At 46.3% G+C, this 22309-nt stretch overlaps 1 protein-coding gene across 6 annotated transcripts in view; it reads left to right on the plus strand.

Annotated features, from left to right (window-relative positions):
• The first annotated feature begins 385 nt into the window (after positions 1-385).
• Positions 386-22309, plus strand: part of LIMS2 (LIM zinc finger domain containing 2) — a 55647-nt gene continuing 33723 nt past the window's right edge. The window contains exons 1-2 of one of the 6 annotated variants that reach the window (XM_060177928.1): positions 386-701; positions 10783-10860. In XM_060177928.1, coding sequence (XP_060033911.1) covers positions 691-701; positions 10783-10860 — 89 coding nt within the window. In that variant the 5' untranslated portion in view covers positions 386-690. Of the gene's footprint in view, positions 702-1945; positions 2085-10782; positions 10861-11785; positions 11925-22309 lie in introns of those variants that run through there. The other 5 variants (XM_060177929.1, XM_060177933.1, XM_060177931.1 and 2 more) reach the window with 5 other exon arrangements.

Below are 22309 nucleotides of genomic sequence, written 5' to 3' on the forward strand. Positions count from 1 at the left end.
TAGCTGTCAGGCTTAGGCAAAAATTACTAAAGTCATGGGCCCCTTGGAACATACCTAAAATAGACTTTCTAACTTCTTCCAACATGAAGACCCCTAGTTTCATTTACTCTGTTCCTACCTTTGGGTTCCTGTTTATTAAATTATTTGACCTGCTTTATATCTTACTGACTTCCAACCACTGAATTGTGAAGTGCCAGCCCTTGGTGCTCTGTGAGCGGTGGAGCAGGCAGACTGGGCAGGCTGCCCGGAGTGCTGGGGGGCTTCCTGGCCTTAATTAAGACTCCATTCCCTTTAAAAGGAAAAGTATGCCTGGAATCCAGGGAGGTGGCTGCGAAGCCTGGCGGGAAGGTTGGACCTGCCAAGCCACAGGCCACTGGGTGTCCCCAGAGAGAGAGAGTGGTGTCAGTCCAAGGTGGCAGCGGGGATCTCTCCTACACTGAAAGTCCCAGCCCCCGCCTGGGGTGTCAGCCCTTGTTCTCCGCACCCCAGCACCTCTGGGAGGGGGGAGGGGTAGCGCTCCTGCCCTTGTCCCCAGCCCACCCTACATCATAGGCTGGGCTGGGCCAGGAGGAGCTTCTCCTGCCTTTTTTGGGGCGTCTCCCTGCTGTGCCCTGGACTTGCTGGCTGGCGCCCACTGACCCAGCTGCGGCAGAGGGAGAAGGGAGGCAACCCTGGCTCCCTGCAGCCAGGATGACCGGAAGGTAACAGCCCCCCACTCATACCCTGGGCGGGTGGGGACCCCTCCTGGGTGGAGATCCTGAAAACTGTCTAGGCAGAGCTGAGGACATGCCTCCCCCCAAGTGCCGCACCCCAGCTTGATGGGCGGCAGGCTGGGCCAAGCTGGTCTCCCTCAGTCTAAGCTGGCTCCCTAGAGACTACAGTCTTCCTGACATGGGTAAAGGACCCCAGGCACAAGCTTCTGCGTATAAAATCAGCAGGGCACCGGGCTATGCTGGGCTGCAGATCCTAGCATTCCTTACTGAGCTCTGCTCCAGGGTAGACAGGGACCTGAGTGGGAGGGGAGGGTGTTCTTCAGGCACCTGTCACGGGGAGGTGAGAAATGGCATCCATGTATCCACACTGGACTGAAAACCACCAACCACCCCCAAATAAAATGAAAAAAAAAAAACTTAAAGAAAAAGGAAAGCATACAGCTAGAGGGTGACAGGTGCTAGCTAGACTTAATCTGGTCCTCAAACTCTATGCAAATGTACAAATTGTGTTGTGCACCTGAAACAAACAGGATGTTATGTGTGAATTCCTCCTCCTTCTTCTCTTCCTCCTCTCCCTTCTCCTCCTCACCCTCCTGTTCCTTCTTCTCCTCCTCTTCCTTCTCCTCCTCAGCCTCCTCTTCCTCCTCCTCTTCCTTCTCCTCCTCCTCTTACTCCTCTTCCTTCTCCTCCTCCTCTTACTCCTCTTCCTTCTCCTCCTCCTCTTACTCCTCTTCCTTCTCCTCAGCCTCCACTTCCTTCTCCTCCTCAGCCTCCACTTCCTTCTCTTCCTCCTCTTCCTTCTCCTTCTCACCCTCCTTTTCCTACTTCTCCTCTTCCTTCTCCTCACCCTCCTCTTCCTTCTCCTCCTCCTCACTCTCCTCCTGTTCTTCACCCTTCTCCTCCTCCTTTTCTTCCTCATCATCCTCTTCCTCCTCCTCACCCTCCTCCTCTTCTATAATGTGGTGCCATCACAAAGGTTGCAAAAGGTCTGTGGGTGCCAAGCAGAAATGCCTCCAACACCAGATGTACAAGGTGGGGTGGAGAGACTAGACCTGCTCAAACCTCTGGCCTCTTGTTGTCCGTTTTGTAGATGACATAACTGAGGCCACAAAGGTGGGATGACTCACATGCCTGGTCACATGTCCACTAGGGTCTGATCCTGGGAACATAGCTGGGCACAAGGCCATGTCTCAGCCCTCGTGTGGGAGGGGCTGGCCTCTCAGACCCAGAAGGTTCCCTCAGCTGAGTCCTGACAGAATAAGGCTCTTGTTCACGTTGACTCAGAGACCCCGAGGTTTTGCGGGGCAAGAGGGCTTAGAAGAACAGCTGGCAGCACCCAGGAAGGAGATCTCTTGCTCAGAGAGCAAGAAGGTGAGTCCTGACCCAGGAGACCTGCAGGGTGACAGCCTGCAGGGCACATGAACCCTGGTCACAGGCAGGGTTGTCCTGGGGGCATAGGCAGCTTCACCAATTCCAAACAGAAGGGCTCTGTCATCTACCCTAGTCCTACAGATGGGAAGCATTTCAGTTCTCACTTCCTAGTCCTTCTGTCCAGTCTGAACAACACCAAAATGGTGACTTGGAAAAAACAGAGAGCATAATGGTTACTCAAAGACACTCTCATGTCTGAGGTTCCAAAGTCCCAGGTTCAATCCCTCGCACCACCATAAGCCAGAGCTAAGCAATGCTCTGGAAAAAAAAAAAAAGGAAGAAGAAAGAAAGAAAGAAAGAAAGAAAGAAAGAAAGAAAGGGAAAGAAAGGAAGGAAGGAAGAGGTGAGAGAGACACTTGCAACACTGCTTCACCAACTGTGAAGCTTCCTCCCTGCAGGTGGGGAATGGGGCTAGAGTCTGGGTCTTGGTGCACTGTGATGTGTGGACTCAGACATGTGTGCCGCTGCCTGGCCCCTGGCCCAAGACTCTGTCCATAGTGAGACAAAGACTTGTCACCAGGGTGCCAGTATACCCCTCTTCCTTGTAAAGTCTCTAGCACCTCATATACCGAAGACTCCTCAGTCAGAAACAAAAAAAGAAAAAGAGAGAAGAGCCACGGCACCAGGTCTCAAAGTTGCCCTGTGCCCTGCCCTAACTCCTTCCCTCATGCCATGCTTTCCTCCTTCTCTGGGAGCAGTCAGCAGTCTGTGGGTGTAGGTTTTCATTCTCCTTTGAAGTTGCCTATCACAGTGAGTATCCATGCCAAGACTGGCTTGCTGGCCCTCTGCATACCAGGACAGCACCAGGATAAGGCCAGGAGGTGGAGGAATGGACATTGGGCCCAACCTCTAGAATGGGTGAGAGTTTTTCCCCTCCTAGAAGCAATGGGGGGGAGAGAAAGAGAGATAGAGATTGATATATATATATATATATAGAGAGAGAGAGAGAGAGAGAGAGAGAGATTTGCCAGGGTTTCACTGCTCCAGGACAATTTTTTCAGAGAGAAAGAAAGAAAACATCAACAAAACAGGAAATGACAGGTGTTGGAGAGGTTGTAGAGAGAGTGTCTGCCACACTGCTGGTGAGAATGCAAACTGGAGCAGCAGCCCCTTTGCAAGACTGGATGAAGAGTCTTTTTTTTAACAATATTTTAATTTATTTATTATTGGACAGAGATAGAAATTGAGAGGGGAGAAAGAGGGAGAGAGACAGAAACATCTGCAGCCCTGCTTTATTACTCTTGAAGCTTTTCCCCTGCAGGTGGAGACCAGGGGCTTGAACTCGGGTCCTTGTGCACTATAATGTGTGCACTTAGCCAGGTGCACCATCATTCAGCCCTTGGAATATCTTTTAACAAATAAAAATGGAGTTACCATATAATTCATTAATACCACTCTTAGGCATTTATCCAAAGGACACTCACACTACTAATTCAAAGAACATATACACTCACAGCTGCATTATTCACAAAAGCCAAAGAGTGGAAGCAGCCTAAATTCCCATCAACAGATGACTGGCTAAAGAAGACTTGGGGTATATATTCTTTCCAATCCTATTCTTCACTCAAAAAAAAAAGGCGATATTGTGTTGCTTGGGACAAAAATGAATGGAATTAGAAGTGATTATGCTTAGAGAACTAATCAATGAAAGACAACTACCAGATGATTTCACTTATGTGTGGAATCTAGCGATCTGATGCACATGAACTTACAAAGAAAAGCAAGCAAACTGTAAGGCTGAGAAGTCTGGTGGTTATCTCTGGAAGGTGGGAGGTGAGGACACAGAACTGAATTCTGATGGTGGATGGTGTATAACTAGACACTGTGGCTTACCATCCTGCAACCCACTGCTAATCACAAATACAGAATGGGAGTAGAGAGGGATGGTCAAGACACACACAGAGAAAGATCACAGCACCAGAGTTTCTCCCAGTGTGAAGGGGACCCAGATTCAAACTTGAATCTTGTGCAAGTCATCTTGTCGCCCGCGGTAGGGTCTCCCTTCTACTGTTTCCTGTGACCTTATCCTAAAGACAGAACAGAGAAGTTGAACTGGGGGGAATGAGAGTGGGGTATAATGGACAGGAAAGTGATGCATGGTTTGTCCTGGCCGCTATGGGAGCTAGATCCAAAGTAGTTTAAGCCTTAAAGCACTTGAACTGGTGTGCAAGATCTGAGGAGCAACCTCATAACACAGGCCTAGGGAGTGTCTGGGAATTCTAATCTTCCACCATGTGGTGGGTTCCACTGGCAACTGACTTCTAACCATCCAAGGGCTTCTCAGAGTTACAACCCGTTCACGTAACAAAGTAGACCTGTATTACTCTCTGTACTTAAAACAAACAAAAAAAAGCCAAGGCTTTTGGAAGCTGTGAACCAGGACCTGTAGAAAGTGAAATATATGGAAGAAATATTTTGACTATTCAGATATTATAAACCCCAGTGTTACCATTCATTCGCTTACCACATTTTAACCTTCCCAGTAAGTACAGCTCCTTCTTTCATTATTTTTAAATGTTTTTATTATTTTTATTTATTGTATAGAGACAACTGGAAATCAAGAGGGTGGGGGGTGTCAGAGAGGGAGAGAGACAGAGAGACACCTGCTGAGGGGCTAGGTGGTGGTTCACCCAGTTGAGCACATGCTTTTGTCTGTCTCCTTCATCATTTACAGCTACAAACAGTCCTATAGTCACACTGGAGCTGTCCCCCATGAGTCTTAGCCTTGTGTGTTATTTTTATTGGCCTCAAAGTAGTTTCTAAATTCCCGTGTGTGTGTGTGTGTGTGTGTGTGTGTGTGTGTGTGTGTGTTGACTTCTTGGTTCTTCAGGAATGTTTTTCAGTTTTCACATACTTGAGAACTGTATAAATTGCCTTCTGTTACTAATTTCTAATTGTATTGCTTTGTTATGACCTCATAATTTTGGAAATCGTTGAGGATAGTCTTGTGCTCCATCTATGGTCTACCTGGAGAAGATCCCATGTGCACTTGGAAATAGCGTGGCGCTTGCTGTTGTTGACTAGAGTGTTTCCAGAGATGGCTGTCATTGATCCCTGCTGTTATTCTTGTCTTCATAGTCTTGCTACATTTTTGTTTAATGATTTGTTCATTATCTACAATGAATTATTGAAGTCTCCAATATGACTATTAAATTATCTTTTTTTTCTTTTCTTTTGTCAATTTTTGCTTCAGCATTTTGAGGAATCTGTTGTCAGACTCATCTAGGCTTCTGATTGGGCTGGTAGACAGCATAAAAGTTCTGCAAAAGACTCTCATGCCTGGGGCTCCAATAGTCCCAGGCTCAGTCCCCCACACCACCATAAAGCAGAGTTGAGCAGTGCTCTGGTAAAATAAAATAAAATAAAATAAAATAAAATAAAATAAAATAGCTTCTAATTATTATTTCTTCTTGATGTATTGGCCCTGTCATCGTTATAGCATGTATTTTATTGTAATCATGTTTTGAAAGTTTGTCTGATATTAATATAGGTAATTATTTATACTTTTAAACTATTTGTATTTTTTAGATCTTTTTTTTACTAGTGGCTTAATAATGGTTTACAAGATCATAAGATTACAGGGGTGTAGTTCCAGACTGCATTCACTAATGGAGTTCTGTGTCCCCCTCCCCTCAGGATAATCACCAGAATTGTCACAGGCTTATAGACCATTTCATTCCTTTTTTTGTAAGTTTGTGTTTCACATTCTTCATACTGTGCATATAAAGGAAACATCCAGTAGTTGTCTTTGAAAGGAATGAAGGTCACTGGGTGACAGGTGCAAACAGTTGTAGTAAGAGTCCCTGCACAGGAAAACTGTACTGCCACCCGTCCTCACATCTGTCTGGTTTTGAACCAAAATAATTCTCTTACAGAAAGCAGAGTTGGTTTCAAAGATTTCCATCTGCCATTTTGCTCATTGTTTTCTGTGTTTTATGCTTTTTTGTCTCAGTTCCTACATGACAACCTTCTTTTGTGTTAAATTATTTTATGATGGAGTTGCCTTGAAGTCAGGCTGGAAAAGACTTATAGATGGAATAAATATTTATGTTGTCTTTTACACTTATCTGTGTAGTTCTTTGTGTCTTTATTTCTTTATATGGTTTTAAACTACTGTTTAGTGCCCTATCACTCATCCTGAAGGGCTCTCTTTACTATTATTGTACAACTCTAAATTTGGGCGGGGGTGATACTGGGCAGTGGTGTACCCAGTTAAGCACACATTACCAAGCACAAGGGCCCAGGTTCGAGCCCCAGCTCCACACCTGCAGGGGGTCCTCTTCACAAGCAGTGAAGCAGGTCTACAGGTGTCTTATTTTTCTCTATCCCTCTTTATCTCTCTGTCCTCTCTCAATTTCTCTCTGGCCTAGCTAATAAAAAATAGGAAAAATAAATGTCCTTTTTGGTCTCAATTTATGGTTTTTATCTATTTACTGATATTCTTTATCTGGTGAGATATCTTCCTGATACTTTCATCTGGCATTGTAAATAGGGTTTCCTTCCGTCTTTGAATATGTTTTAAAACATGATTAGAACGAGTTATTGACTTACTATGAGAGAGAAAGCAAATGAAAGAGGAGAAAGAAGAGTCCAGAGTGTTGCCTAGCTCTGGTGTAAGGTGGAACCAGGCCCTGAGACTGTGGCCTCTGGGATTGGAGGAATACAGGTTGGTGTTGTGACAGGTGGTGCTATCCACCAGGTCTGTCTCACTGATGTGTAAGCCCTCCTAGTAAGTCTAACAACTGTGCTTCCCCAGGGATAATTTCTGTGGATGACTTTTTTTCTGTGAATTTGCATATATGTGTCACACTTTAATTTTGTTTCTTTGCATTTCTCATAATGTTTTGTTGAGAATTGGACTTTTTAAATTTTTTATGTTTATTATTGGCCAGACAGAGAAATTGAGAGGGGAAGGGGAGATAGAGAGGGAAAGAGACAGAGATACACCTGCAGCCCTGCTTTACCTCTTGTGAAGCATTCCCCCTGCAGGTGGGGACTGAGGGGCTTGAGCCCAGGTCCTTGTGCATTGTAATGTGTGTGTTTAACCAGGTTCACCATGGCCTGGCTCCACAAATGGACATTTTAAATAGTCTAATATGGCAACCCAGGAAATCAGATTCTCCCTACTCCCCAGAGTGTTGCTGTTGTTGATGTTGCAACCTCTTGTTTGTCCAGTGACTTTTCTGCTGTAGTTCTAAAAGCATGTGTCTGTCATTTCTGGTCATGGAGTCTCCTTTCAGCTAACAGTCAGTCAGTGATATGAGAAAGCTCCTTGGATATCTGAACTCACTCAACTTTTGCTAAATACCCCGAGAATATGTTATGGGACACTTTCAACATTCAACCAGGAAGGCCTGGTGGTGGCTCACCCAGAAATCACCCACGCTACCATGTGCAAGGTCTTGGGTTCAAGCCTCCACTTCTCACCAGCAGAGGAAAACTTCTGGGGTCATGAAGCAGTGCTGCAGGTGTCTCTCTTTCTCTCTCCCTCTCTAACTGTTCCCTGGCTTCTCTCTGACTCTATAAAATAATTTTTTTTAATGACTGTCACAAGCAGTAGATTCAGTGTGTAGACACTGAACCCCAGGGATAAGCTTTGTGGAAATTAAAAAAAAAAATCTGTAGGGACTGGGTGGTGGCGCACTGGTTTGAGTGCACATGATACAATGTGCAAGGACCCAGGTTCAAGCCCCCAGTCTCCACCTGCAGGGAGAAAACCTTGTGAGTGGTGAAGCAGGGCTGCAGGTGTCTCTCTCCCTCTCCACCTCCCCCTTCTCAATTTTGTCTCTACCCAATAAATAAATAAAGATAATAATTCTTTTAATTATGAACCAGATGTTGTGCAACTCTGCTTTAGACTTCATTTTCTCATCATTCAAGGGCCTAAAACTTATTCAGAAGTAAGAGTTTAAAGCCATCTCAGCTCTTTCCTGCCTACACAGACTGGGAAATAAATTTGACCTTCTAGATTCCCAAGAATGTTACAGTTCTTCTAAAAGTCCCCCCAAAAAACCTCTATTTCCTCAATTTTTCCTTTCAGTCTTTTTGGTTAGTCTTCTGTTTACCCCAACTGTTGTTATCTACATTATAGGAGCTACAATGTCATAAGGCAGTGAGATACTAAAATAATAACAATCTAGAATAGGAAAGCTTTCAAGGGAGGGGATGGGATACAGAGTTCTGGTGGTGGGAATTGTATGGAAATGTACCCCTCATCCGATGATCTTGTCAATATTTCCATTTTACAAATAAAGAAAAAAGGAAAGTTAACTATAATAAATATACAACAATTGTTTTTATTTTTATGATTTATTTCAAGAAAGAGTGATAACAAGAACGTCACTCTGGTATAAATAAGGCAAAGGTCTGCACTTGGTACCTTAGCATGCATTTCCTGTGCTGAGCTGCATGTCCCATCATTGTATCTCTGTATCCTTACTTTTAATTGATCTAAAATATAACTGTGTTTAAAGCAATAATAATAATCTGCAAGAACAGCTTCCATCTTAGGTGTGTGTGCATGAGCTTACACAAAGATAAATCTTTTAAGTGGGGCATTCCAGGGGGAACCAGGTAAAGTTATAACGCTTCTTTGAGAGTGAAAATTCAAAGAACTCCAGCCCTGTCTGTTTGCCCATTACTGGAAATGCGAGTTATGTTTCAAAGTAGCCTCAGAATTAAGAAGCAGAGACTGGGAACTAGGATAAATTAAAACAATGGAGAACATACTCTTCTTTCCAACTTTCAGTTGTCTTACTTAACCAATGTCTCTTGGACTACTGGCAGTCTTTGTTGATTCACAGAATTCTGGAAAATAATGGATTCACACTACTTTGCTAGGGTCTTATTGGTTTCCTTCTTACAGAGGAGCAAGTGTCCAGAGCTTCTTACTCTGCCTCTTTTGCTGACAGTATTCTTGCTGTGTTTTTGCAATGTGTCCTCTGGTGCCAGGGTCCTGGCTGGAGAGCCCAGTGTAGTCCCCACCCAATCTTTGCAAACCGGACTGCAGGATGTGGGGTGCAAGACTTTGCAGAAATTTGGGGTCTGGGTCCAGTCAGACTGTAAGCTTCTCTCAATTTCTGGTCTCTGGTCCTCTCATTTACAGTAAGAAATAGTGTTTGTTTGCTTTGCCTCCAGGGTTATCACTGGGGTTCAATGCCAGCATTATAAATCTACTGTTCCTGGCACCTATTTTTTGCCTTTTTTTATTGGATAGGACCGAGAGAAATTGAGAGCAGGGGGGAGATTGAGAGGGGGAGAAAAAGAGAAACACTGGCAGACCTGCTTCACCGCTTATGAACCATCCCCTCTACAGGTGGGGAGAGGAAGCTTGAACCCAGATCCTTGCCTGGGTCCTTATTCTTAGCATAACGTTCGTTTAACTGAGTGCACCACTACCCAACCCCAGTAAGCAATTTATTGAATTGATTAGCATGTCAGAACTTTGATCTGGAATGTCACTTACATATCATGATGTATAAAACAAGTGTGACTCCTTCCCAGACTTCATGGATGATCACAAAGCAAGGCTTACCTCCTTAAATGGTTCTGCAGGCTGGAAAAAGAGCTCCCCTGTATTGTGTGCCTGCACTGGCTAGTGCAAGGCCAGGTCAGAATCTTGTTCCCACCGCACTGGGGAAAACTCAGTGCTGCTGGGTCTCCCTCCTCCCCACTCTTTCTCTCTCCTATCTATCATCTATCTGTCTATCTATCTACCATCTATCTATCTACCATCTATCATCTATCTATTTACCTATCATCTATCTATCCATCCATCTGGAAAAAAAAAAAAGTAAGCATGGAACTGTGAAGTCCCAGCAACAACAGAAAAAGAAAAGCGTGTGGGGGGAAAAGTTTTTAAAGAGAGAGCAGATGTGACTATGCGTTGATATTCTGCGTTCTAGAGTTCAGGTATTCAGTGCAGGAGACTTGAATGTGGGTGGACTGAGCGAAAGGGGGTCAATATCCTGGGGCACTGAGTTCCTTTAACAGAACCTTCTGCCCAAGTTTTCTCAAATATGCAGTGACCTGTGGGTCAGGAACAGGAGGTGACCCTTGAACTGGGAGTTTTTTCTATATATGCTTTATCCTCTGGAGCCAATTACAAAAATATTTGTAGAATTGATCAGTGCTTGGTACCTTTGGAATTGAGCTGCACTGATCACTGCAAGTATATCCAGCCCTGGTAGTCACCTGATTATGTTTGGGACCTCCCTCCCAAAATGGCTAGTGAACACTTGCTTGTGTCTAAAGTTTTCTAACTGAGCGAGATGCATTTCTCATCTGAGTGCCAAGGGTTGTCCTGCATCTGTGTGAAAGCTGCAGTGAGGGGGACCAGGTGGTGGTGCACCTGGTTAAGTGCACGTGTTACAGTGCTCACGGACCCGGGTTATAGCCCCCAGTCCCCACCTGCAGAGGCAAAGCTTTGCAAGTGGTGAAGCAGGGCTGCAGGTGTCTCTCGAATTTCTCTCTCCCTCTCTATCTCCCCTACCTTCTTGATTTCTGGCTGTCTCTACCCAATAAATAAAGATAATAAAAAAAAATTTTTTTTTAAAAAGAAAAGAAAAAAATAAAGAAAAAAGAAAGCTGCAGTGCCCAGCTGTCTGCAGTGATGACAACCATCTCTTCCTTTTGGAAGGCAGAGGAAGAGACTGCTCCAGCTTTCTGATCTTCCTAGAAGTTTCTCAGAGGACTGGGATCAGTGTGACAGATTGCTGTGAGTGACTTGGATCCTTTTTTTTAAAATACTTTTATTTACATATTATTGGACACAGACAGAAACTGAGAAGGGAGGTGAGCTAGGGAGAAAAAGAGAGATACCTGCAGCCCTGCTTCGCCACTTGTGAAACTTTCCGCCTGCAGGTGAGAACCAGGGACTTGGACCTGGGTCCTTGTGTGCTGTAATGTGTGCACTTAACCAGGTGTGCCACCACCCAGCCCCATTGGATCTAACTTTTACTGCTGACCATGGTGCCTGCACCGTTGGCAGCTGCCACTGTGTAGACAATGACCTTGGGTATTTGCTTATGGCAAAGCTCTTTAGGTAAAAATGCAAGTAAGAGGGCATGTTCCCTCAGTCGGCTGTCGGACCTTGCTGCTCTGTAATTTGTGTTTTGACAGCATGGAGTTCTCTGGACTGTCTGGCTATTCATTGTTCAGACCCAGGAGGCCGGACCAGCCTGTTTTGTGTGGCTGCTATCTCTGGGGAGAAGGCAGAATGTGCCCACCCACACTGAGTGGGGTTCTGCCAGCTCTTTAGTGATCTCTAGGATTCCTGAACTGGCTTAGTCCCATACTGCCCTGCTCAGCTGACTGAAGCATCATCAACCAGTCAGGTGTTAGAGTCAGGGGATCCTGCCCTGTGGCCATGCACCAGGGACCTTCCCAGTGTGTCCCCTCCCCAGCCTGGACCCACCCCTGCCAGCCTTAGCTTCCCCTGCACGCCCCCGGCAGCAGGAACAATATCCTTTCTATCTGCAGCTGGCCGGGCTACCCTGGGGAGATGGCAGTGTAACAGGAGTGAGCTCCTGTGCAGAGGGGTGGTAGAGAGAGGTGTCTCTGGCACGTCGGGCGGGTGGTGCCTGCCCAGCTCAGCCTCCCCTCCCACCGCACCTACCCTCCGAGCTTGGTGGTCCCTGCAGCTGGCCACCAAATCCAAGCAGACCACCCAGCCACCAAGAGGAGGTGGTCAGCTATGACGACCCGCCTGGGCACACTGGCCGCATCAGGCCTGTACCGGAGACGCCAGCACCTGCAGGGCCCTCCACCCTTCACACCAGGGTAGGTGGCCAGGGACAGGGCGGGGTCTGCCAAGGACAATGGCCGGAAAGTTGCCGCTGCAGGTCTTTCCTCGGCCACTCTGCCTGCCGGGACCTTGGACAGGAAGTAGCTGTTAGCCAGAGAATGGGGACAAGAATTGGGGGACCCTGGAATTTACTGGCTTTGCTACCATTCTTGGGCAGGGCACTGAAGATGGGGTGCTTGGGAGGACCAGGGTAGATAGCATAATGGTTCTGCAAAGAGACTCTCATGCCTGAGGCTTCGGAGTCCCAGGTTCAATACCCTTCACTACTATAAACCAGAGCTGAGCAGCACTCTGGTGTGTGCGTGTGTGTGTGTGTGTGTGTGTGTGTGTGTGTGTGTGTGTGTGTGTGTGTAAATAGTTTTAAGAAGAAATAAACTTCTTTTTTTAATTTATTTTTTATTTAAGAAAGGAAAAATTAACAAAACCATAGGGTAGGAGGGGTACAACTCCATACAATTCCCATCACCCAATCTCCATATCCCATCCCCTCCCCTGATAGCTTTCCCATTCTCTATCCCTCTGGGAGTATGGACCCAGGGTCTTGTGGGTTGCAGAAGGTGGAAGGTCTGGCTTCTGTAATTGCTTCCCCGCTGAATATGGGCGTTGACTGGTCAGTCCATACTCCCAGTCTGCCTCTCTCTTTCCCTAGTAGGGTGGGTCTCTGGGGAAGCGAAGCTCCAGAATACATTGGTAGGGTCTTCAGTACAAGGAAGCCTGGCCGGCATCCTGATGGCATCTGGAACATGATGGCTGAAAAGAGAGTTAACATACAAAGCCAAACAAATTGTTGAGCAATCATGGACCCAAAGGTTGGAATAGTGGAGAGGAAGTATTGGGGGGGTACTCACTGCAAACTCTAGTGTACTTCTGCTTTCAGGTATATATTTTGCAGTAGTTTATGTATACATGTGAACGTATGCTCTCTCTCACAGAACCTGATCTATATCTAGGTTTTGGGACTTTGTTAGAAAGTGAAACACCTGGGATGGAATTAGAGGATATTATGAAAGGAAAGGTCTCACCTGAGTAATGAAGCTGAAGGGTTGTCATTCCACACGTGAAGTCTCTGGACACAGTCTGAAGTGAAGCATGTTGAGGTGGCAATCGTTGCGCTGATTAGGTTGTGATTGGCAGATGCAATATTATTTGACATGGATTGGGAAGAAATAAACTTCTAAAGGGGCCCAACTTAGCACATCTGGTTGAGCACACATGTAACAGTGCACAAAGACCCAGGTTCAAGCCTTGCTGCAGGGAGAAGCTTCGAAAGTGATGAAGCGGTGCTGCAGGTGTCTGCCTCTAACCCTAATTACCAGAGCTCATCAGTGCCCTGGTAAAAGAGAGGGGGGGTGAGGCGAGGAGGAGAGGAAGAGAGAGAGAGAGAGAGAGAGAGAGAGAATACAGGTGCTTGGGCTAAGTTATCTTCATAGGAGCAGTTTCATTCCTGACTTGAGCTGAAAGTCGCTTTTTAACTTTACAAACAAGGAAATCTGTTGAGTACCGTCTGTTGCCCCCAAATGGTTCCACCTGTGATGTGAAACCAGGCTGATCTGATTCTAAAGCCCAGCATGCTTTATCCCAGGGAGAATTGCCAGTGTAGACGAATAACGAAAGTTTCCTCTGATGCTGGGAGGGGTCTCAGGGCATCTGAGAAGGAAATGAGGGAGGGAGCAAGAGGGTATGGAAGGTGGTGGAGACAAGCCCCCTCTCATGAACTGGGGTGGGGGAATCCTGGATCTAAGAATTTTAAGTTGTCCCCAAGAAGCCACTGGCAGGAAATGTCCAGTAGAATGTGAGGTGGGGTGGGTTGAGTAGTGAGGGCTGTGTTTTAGGGGTCACTGGTTCCAAGTGGTAGCTGGGGCCTCAGGAGGAGGTAGCAGAGGAGCTGTGGAAGAGGGAGCTGAGAGTGAGTGAGGGAAGCCAGAGAAGGGTGGGGGGGGGCAGGAATCACAGCAGAGGGGGGACCTGGAAGGCATTCAGAGGCAAACGCTGTCTAAGCTCACTGTCTGCCTGTAGTCACAACAGCCTTCCAGTGGCACAGGGAGGCCCAAGCGAAGCCACTGCAGATGTCTGGAGGTGATATGATCCTGCCAGGTGGAGGCAGGGGCTTTAGGCTGCAGGGCAGCACCTGTAAAGTTCTTGCTGCAGGCAGGGCTTGCATGGGGTTCAGATACAGGTCTCCCGGGGGTGCAGGGGAGAAACCTGAGGCTCCAGAAGCCAGGTGATCCACCTGAAAACAGACTCAGGCTCGCCTCCAGATGACCCTGAATATATGTAGAGTAGAGCATGGGGTGGGGCAAGGGGTGGGCCAGCAGGCCACTGATGGTTCAGCAGTCATGCTGGATGGTGGTCTCAGAATTCAAACCCAAAGCCAGTGGCAAGGGCAGCACGTGGGCATTTCTCTGAAGCCCCTGTATGAACATATGTCAGATAAGACCAGACGGGATGGGGCATGTTCAGGGTGCTATGTACACACACACACACACACACACACACACACACACGACTAAATACATCTCTACGAGAGCTGGGTGGTGGCACACCTGGTTGAGTGCACATGAAACATTGCATATGGACTTGGGTTTGATCCCCTGTCCCCACCTATAGGTCCCCACCTAAAGTTCTGCAAGTGGTGAAGCAGGGCTGCAGGTGTCTGTCTCTTTCCCTCTCTACCTTCTCCTCCCTTCTCTTTTTCTGGCTGATTCTAGCCAGTAAATAAAGAGGATTTTTTTTGATTCATGATATTTATTCTGTTTTTGAACTTTACCACAATCCCTTAAACATTCAGTGAGCTCTTGTCAGCCAAAGATGAATTTTCCTTCCAAAATTCTTATAATCAAAGATAATTTCACATCTTCAATCTTCCTTCTTACACACTTCACTACTCCTCTTGGTTTCTCCATGAACTTGAGGCTCTGTGATGTCTTTCAACAAAGTGGATCACTTTGACTATCAAGAATGAAAGCATTTGGGGGGTGGGGTGGGGAAGGTTAGAGAGGGGTGCAAAATGCATTGCAGGCTTTCTCCCAGCTTTGGGGTCCACTGTCAGGTGGCTCTGGGTGCCCTTGCAGCATGTGCACTTCCCAGTTAGGGCAGAAAGCGAGAACTCCCTGCAGGCTGACTGGGAAAACTCTGTGTTCTCTGTCCTCAGCAGGAATGTGTGGTGGAGGACATGGAATGTCCCCGTCTCCCACCCTCTGGCTTCTTGCAGGGGGCTCCTACAGCCTGTATGCCATCTGTCTCCTCAGCTGGACTGGGGTGGATGGACTCTGGGAACATCCAGAGGGCCAGCAAACAACAGCCGTCTTTGTGTGCTTCTGGGCCTGCCTGGCATGTGGCATGACCTTCCCTGCGCCATGAGCTCTCCGCCTCAGCTCTGTGAGGCGGCTCTTGTTCCTCTCATGGACTTCTTCGCAGATGAGGAAGTGGGGCTCAGGGGCTGGGTGGTGGTGCACCTGCTGAGTGCGCATGTTATACTGCGCAAGGACTTGGGTTCGAGCCCCTGGTCCCCACCTGCAGAGGGAAAGCTTTGTGAGTGGTGAAGCAGAGATGCAGGTGTCTCTCTGTCTCTCTCTTTCTCTCTTACCCCGTCCCCTCTCAAATTCTGGCTGTCTATATCTATAAATAAAAATAATTTTAAAAATTAAAGGTAGTAGGGCCCAGAGCAGCCTGCCTCTGTTTCTAGGTCCCACAGCTGGTGGCTAGACTGCCCAGAGTTGTTTATTTTTTTAGAGGGGGTGCTGAATCATATCGCAGCTGACTTCTTCTCTGATACTGCTAGGTTTCAGTTGTTAGGTCTGTCCTTCTGTCCTTGGCCAGTGAGCTGGAGTATTTTCTGTATTCTCAAGCAGGGTAGCAGGGAGAAGCAGAGAATCAGTGTCCTAAGGTCTAACTGAGCTGGGGCAGCCAGAGCTTGGATGAACTATGTGGCAGGACAGATGGAAACCCTAGAGCCAGGATGCCCAGGATTCTAGTTAGGGAGCTAGAGCTCGTGCTCTTAAGAGCACATTCCAGGATGCTGGGCTGGGTATCTCGGCTATGTGGAAACACATAGGAAGGGAGAGGAAGAGAGAGGGAGGGAGGGGAAGGGAGGGGAAAGGAGGAGAAAAGTGGGGAAGGGAGGAGAAAGGGAGGGGGAGGGAGGAGAAGAGTGGGAAGGGAGGGGGAGAGAGGGGAAGAATAGAGAGGGGAAAGGTGGGGAAGGGAGAGGAAGGGAAGGGGAGGGAGGGGAAGGGAAGAGAAGGGAAGTGTGGGGAAAGGATGGGAGGGAGGGGGAAGATTACAGGGCTGCTCGAATATGATGTCTACGAGCCAGCCACAGGTTGTGATCCAGTAAAGTAACTGCAGAGTCTTTCAAAGACTCCTTAGGAAGGTGGGACTTGCTGAGTTGTGTGAAATAAATATGGTTTCAGAGAGGGTCCCCAAGGAGCTGAGACTTGGGCAAAGGGCTGAACCACCCAGCAGCTATTCAGGTAGGTGTTGCATGATTCCACTAAAAGCCGGAAAGCATGGAAGCTGTGGGTCCCTCTCCAATGCTGATTGTGGCCTCTGGAACAAGAGACAAGGGAAGACAGATGCTGAGAGTTAGGGGTCAGGGACTGAGAAGTTGCAGGTCCAGTCAAGGACCCAGGTTTGAACCCTAACTCCCCACCTGCAAGTGGGTCACTTCACAAGTAGTGAAGTAGATCTGCAGGTGTCTCTCTGTCTCTCTCCCTCTCTATCTCCCCCTCTTCTCTCAATTTCTCTCTGTCCTGACCAATAAAATGGAAAAAAAAAATAACCTACAGGAGCAATGGATTCATAGTGCTGGCACCAAGCCCCAGTGATAACCCTGGAGGCAAACAAGCAAAACAAAAAGGGGTTAGGGTTCTAAGGTCTGGGTTTAAGGCACAGTCTGAGAGCCAGTGACTAGACTTGAATCCTTACTGTGGCTTCCTTTTCTGGGTCTTTCTTTAAGTGTGTGTGTGGGGGGGGGGGGGGAATTCCAGGCTCAAAATCACAGGATTTCCTCTTGCAACTTCTCTAGGGCCTCCGAGGTCCTATTCAAGGTCAGGCATTGAACTTCCTCTCTTTCACAAGAGGTGTATGGTGTGGGAGAAATAAAAAATGCCTGCAGGATCACAGTGTTCTCAGGCAGGAAGCCGTGGCTTGTCAGCACAAGGTCCTGTCCAGCTCCCTGCAAAGGGCAGCTGGAATGCCCATCTCTGCTCAATCTCACCGGCCTCAGGGCAGAGAGCTGGCTAGATGGCACGAGGCCCCGAATCCATCCTGGGCTCTGCTCAGCCCCTCCAGCTTCTAACTGGCTTCCTTGGACTTTGGCCTAAATCTGATTACAGGGACCAAAGGTGGGTCGGTGGGTGGGTGGGTGGGGATGCAGGCTGAATCATGACAGGTCCAGTACGCCTTGCTCAAGAGCCTTCTGTTCCTTGCCCTCCACACAGGCCCTCACGTTCCAGGCTGTCTCCACTATGCGCACTACCTAGTCCCCAAGAGGCACAGTGCTCTTCTACCCCCTGGGTATTTCCTGCTGGGGCACAGTTCTCCCCAGGGACCAAACCCTAGCACCCTTCCATGAGCTCTGCTGCCTGAGGAATTCTCATCATGCTTGGTAGTGAGGAGAGGGTAGGATTCAGTGGTATAGAAGAAGAAGCTGCAAACAAACTCCAAGTTAGGGAGCCACTGAACATTGGAGGTGGGGTTTGGAGTGGGAGGTAGGAGTTGGCTAACCCAAGGCGGAGCCAGGATGGCAACTTGGAGGCAGCTGCTGGCTTGAGCTCCGACAACAATGGCTGGATAGGGTAGGATACTGGGCCTTCAGCAGGACGGTGAATAAAGGGTCCTAAGTGTGACACCAAGGAGGGGTCTTATAGCTCAATTTTAGGTTAGAAAACAGAGGAAAAGAAAGAAAATCTTTTTATTATTTCTGAAGTGCACCTTTCCCCCACACCCCATAACCAGACCCTAGGGGCTGGAGAGCTGCTACTAGCAGGCTCCCCTCTGAGCTTTTTTTCTTTACCAACATTTCTGGCTCACCAGGGGTGTCATTCCAATCCTTTTCCTTTTTGATTTCCTTCTTTTTTTTTTAAGTGGATGGAGCTTTATTTGAGGAACAAAATATATGACCAATCAGAGCCTCAACCCTGCCTGGGAAAGACTACCTGGAGTTTTTTGTTGTTGTTGTTTGCTTGTTTTTTAATAATTGACTGTCTTTGCTCAGGCTGTCTGAGCCAATCTGGAGCCATCCAAGCTGCAGACTGACTATTAGAGTTTTTTACTCTATTCTATTTTATCATTACTATTATATATACTATATACACGTATCCCTTTCATCCCCTCCTTCTTCAAGTTGACCAAAATTAACTGTTATTGTTTTTTTTTTCATTGCTAGGTGACTGGGTGTCCTATCCATTGTGAGAGGAACTTGTTTCACTCTACCTCTTCCATCTACTCTCCCTTTTTCCCCTCCTCCTAGCTAATTAAAAAAAATTTACGTTCAATGCTCTTTTTTTTTCTCTTCTCATTCTTGTCTTCTTTTCTTCCTTCCTCCTTCTTCTGCTTTCTTAATTCACTGATACTCATTTTTGAATTAGTTTGGGAAGAAATCTGACTCAGAGTGGACTGTGTGTGTGTGTGTGTGTGTGTGTGTGTGTGTGTGTGTGTGTGTGTGTGTTTGTGTCTTCTCTACTTCCCTTTATCCTCTTGATCTCCCTAGAATTTACAGTGGACAGTAGATTTGCATAATTGTGTATTCTTGCTTTCCCTTTTTCCTTTATATTTTTTTCATTTGGATTTGGTTGCTATTTTTTCTTGGACTGGAGGCATTGTTCGGCTAACTGGTATTGATTAAATTGCATCAATTCTTGCTTCAGTTACTATTGTTGTAATTTCTGAGGTTGGGGACTGCATTTGTCATAAAGGTATTTAGTATAGCATGGCTTGTACTCAAAGCACAACAACTGAAAACAATAGAATAGAAAAATAAAAAACACCTCAATTATTTTTTAAAAATGGTTAAATCAAGAGCAAATAAAACTTCCACTACAATGAATCAAGACAGGAGCCCAGAAGAAACTCCAAATCAGTCAGAAGTAACCATTTTTAGATAAGAAAAGTATGCAAGCAATAGTAAACCTAATAATCACAGAAATGAAGAAAACTATGGAGGAAAGGGCTAGCAGAATTAGGGAAACAACATATGAGACCATCAAGGAAAATACTAGCTACCTCAAGGTAATTAGAGAACTGAAAGCTGAAATAGATGAACTAAAAGATCAGTTAGCAGAACAAGCTAATACTATAACTGAACTGAAGAAAGAAGCTGAGGGAAGGGGAAGCAGACTCACAGAAGCAAAAAACAGAATTAGCCAGACAGAGGATGAGCTAAAGAAAACTAAAGAAGAGGTAAAAGAGCTCAAAAAGAGATTGAGAGACATTGAAAACAACAACAGAGACATATGGGATGATCTCAAAAGAAGTAACATTTGTATAATTGGCCTGCCAGAGGAAGAAAGAGAGGAAGGGGAAGCAAACATTCTAGAGGACATTATAGAAGAAAACTTCTAAGACCTGAACAACAGAAAAGACATTAAGATTCAAGAGTCCCAAAGAGTCCCAAACAGAATCAACCCAGACCTGAAGACACCAAGACACATCATAGTTACAATGAAAAGAAGTAAGAATAAAGAAAGGATCCTAAAGGCTGCAAGAGAAAAACAAAAAGTCAAATACAGGGGAAAACCCATAAGACTATCAGCAGACTTCTCCACTCAAACTCTGAAAGCCAGAAGAGAATGGCAAGATATCTATTGAGCCCTGAATGAAAAAGGGTTTCAACCAAGGATAATGTATCCTGCTAGACTTTCATTCAAATTAGATAGAGATGTCAGAACCTTCTCAGACAGACAACAATTAAAGGAGGCAACCATCACCAAGCGTACCCTGAAAGAGGTTCTAAAAGACCTCTTATAAACAAGAACATCACCATAATACTTGCCATGTATCAGAGCAAATAAAAAATTGTTGAATAATGGCACTACAATACATTAAATCCATAATATCAATAAATGTCAATGGCTTAAACTCACCCAACAAAAGGCACAGAGTAGGAGGATGGATCAGGAGTTGGCTGACCCAGCAGTGCTGGGCTCTGTGTGTCTACAAACAGACTCTGCCAGCTGGCACGTCCACCCTCACTGAGCCTGGCCAGGATGTCCCCAGGTCGACAGCACAAATTCACTGGGATTGACACTTGAGGAAAAAAAATCTGTTTAGGGCTGGGGAGACTGCTCCATAGTTATGCATAAAAACATTTTCTTTTTTTAACTATTTTATTGGGGAGGTTAACTGTTTACAGTAGACAGTAAATACAGTTATTGGTACATGTATAAAATTTCTTTCTGTTTTTTTATCCACCTGGAAGTCTTTTTTTTTTTTTTAATCACTTCCTTCACCAAAGGTCTGTGTTCCATCCCCACCCTATAGATAACCATTATCATTCTCCCACAGTCTTGGATATAGGTTGACATTTGGCTTTTTTTTTTTTCACATTTGTGTATTCAGTGTCTATATTCTGCATATGAGTGAAACCATTCTGGAGCTGTCCTTCACCTCCTGACTTGCTTCACTGTGTGCTGGCTCACTCTGGGTCTGCCCATCTCCCCACCCATTGGAAGACAGAGGTCAAAAGCGGCCCCTGAAGGTCCTGGGGTAGCTCAGCATGCTGAGGGCAAAGTGCACAGAGAGACAGGACAGTCAGCTTGGGGAAAGCCTTGGAGGACAATTCATTTATTGAAAGAAAAATCAGGTATAAAAGGTATAAAAGATATAGTCCATAACTCAGGGGGATGGTTTGAGGTATCCATTAACCCAAACACAGCAAGACAATGCCTAGTCACATTTTTACCAACAGACTGTTTGATCATAAGCTTTACAATGTACATTTTTCCGGAGGTAAACTGCAGGCACTTTAGGGCAGCAGGAGAGAGGAAAAGCTGAGCAAAGTTTGCTGGGGTTTTAAAGTTAACATAGTAATTAATGGCTTTTAATCAAAGAAGGAAAGGGGGGAGGTGGCATGTGTAGAAAGGCACCCATGTCCCAGGGTCCAGCTGTCATAAATTCCAGAGACCAGGGGAAGCAGCCCTTCTCTCAACCTGAAGGGAGAGTTGGAGGTCAACCTACTCAGATCTCATGGAAACAATGGCCTAGACTTTCTGGGACAGTGGGCCCATTCTCCAACAACTGTGCTTCATCTTCTACATTTCTTTTTTCTTTTCTTTTCTTTTATTTTATTTCCTCCTCCAGGGTTATTGTTGGGCTCGGTGCCTGCACCATGAATCCACCGCTCCTGGAGGCCATTTTTCCCCCTTTTGTTGCCCTTGTTGTAGCTTCGTTGTGGTTATTATTATTGCCCTTGTTGACGCAATTCGTTGTTGGATAGGACAGAGAGAAATGGAGAGAGGAGGGGAAGACAGAGAAGGAGAGAGAAAGATAGACACCTGCAGACCTGCTTCACCGCCTGTGAAGCGACTCCCCTGCAGGTGGGGAGCCGGGGGCTCGAACCGGGATCCTTACGCCGGTCCCTGCGCTTTGCGCCACATGCGCTTAACCCACTGCGCCACTGCCCGACCCCCATCTTCTACATTTCTATCCATGTTATCCCAAAGGGCACAATGTCATCCCTTTTTAGTGCTGCATAATACTCTGTTGAGTATATGTCCCATGACTTTTTTATCTAGCCATCTGTCAAAGGGCATGTTGGTTGTTTCCAAGTTTTTGCTATTGTGAATATAGCTGCTATGAACATGGGGGTGCATAGATCCCTTCAAATAAGTGTTATTATATCCTTAGCAGTGGAATTACTGAGCCATAAGGTATTTCCATATGTGTTTGTTTAAGGATTCTTCATACTGTTCTCCATAGTGGATCTACCAAAAAAGTTGTTTTTCTAAGCCTGAGACTCCAGAAGTCCTTGATTCTATCACCAGCATTAGCATAAGCCAAACCTGTTGACCACCCTTGTAGCAAAAGGCCCAAATATCTGGGCATCAGAAGATGGGAGAGGAAGCCATGCTCAACATGGCTCCTGGCAGCCATACCCTGAGGCTTCTGGGCTGCAGAGTGCGTAGCCCTGGCTACATTCAGTTCCCACTCCTCCGGAAGACTGTTCCCACTTAGGGCCTAACTGTTGCCCAGCATGCATGAGAAAATGTGTTCTCTACTTTGCCCCCAGCCCAAAGAGTCGTAAGCTCACCTTCTCCACAGTGGAGCAGGCATATGCTCTGAGGGGGTGGCAGGCAGGGGAGTGGCTGATGGATGATTTGAAAGAACTCATAGGACAAGGGGAAAAGCCACTGAGGCCAGA

Source organism: Erinaceus europaeus, chromosome 18 (assembly GCF_950295315.1).
Source record: "Erinaceus europaeus chromosome 18, mEriEur2.1, whole genome shotgun sequence".
In the NCBI taxonomy this organism is placed as follows: Eukaryota; Metazoa; Chordata; class Mammalia; order Eulipotyphla; family Erinaceidae; genus Erinaceus; species Erinaceus europaeus.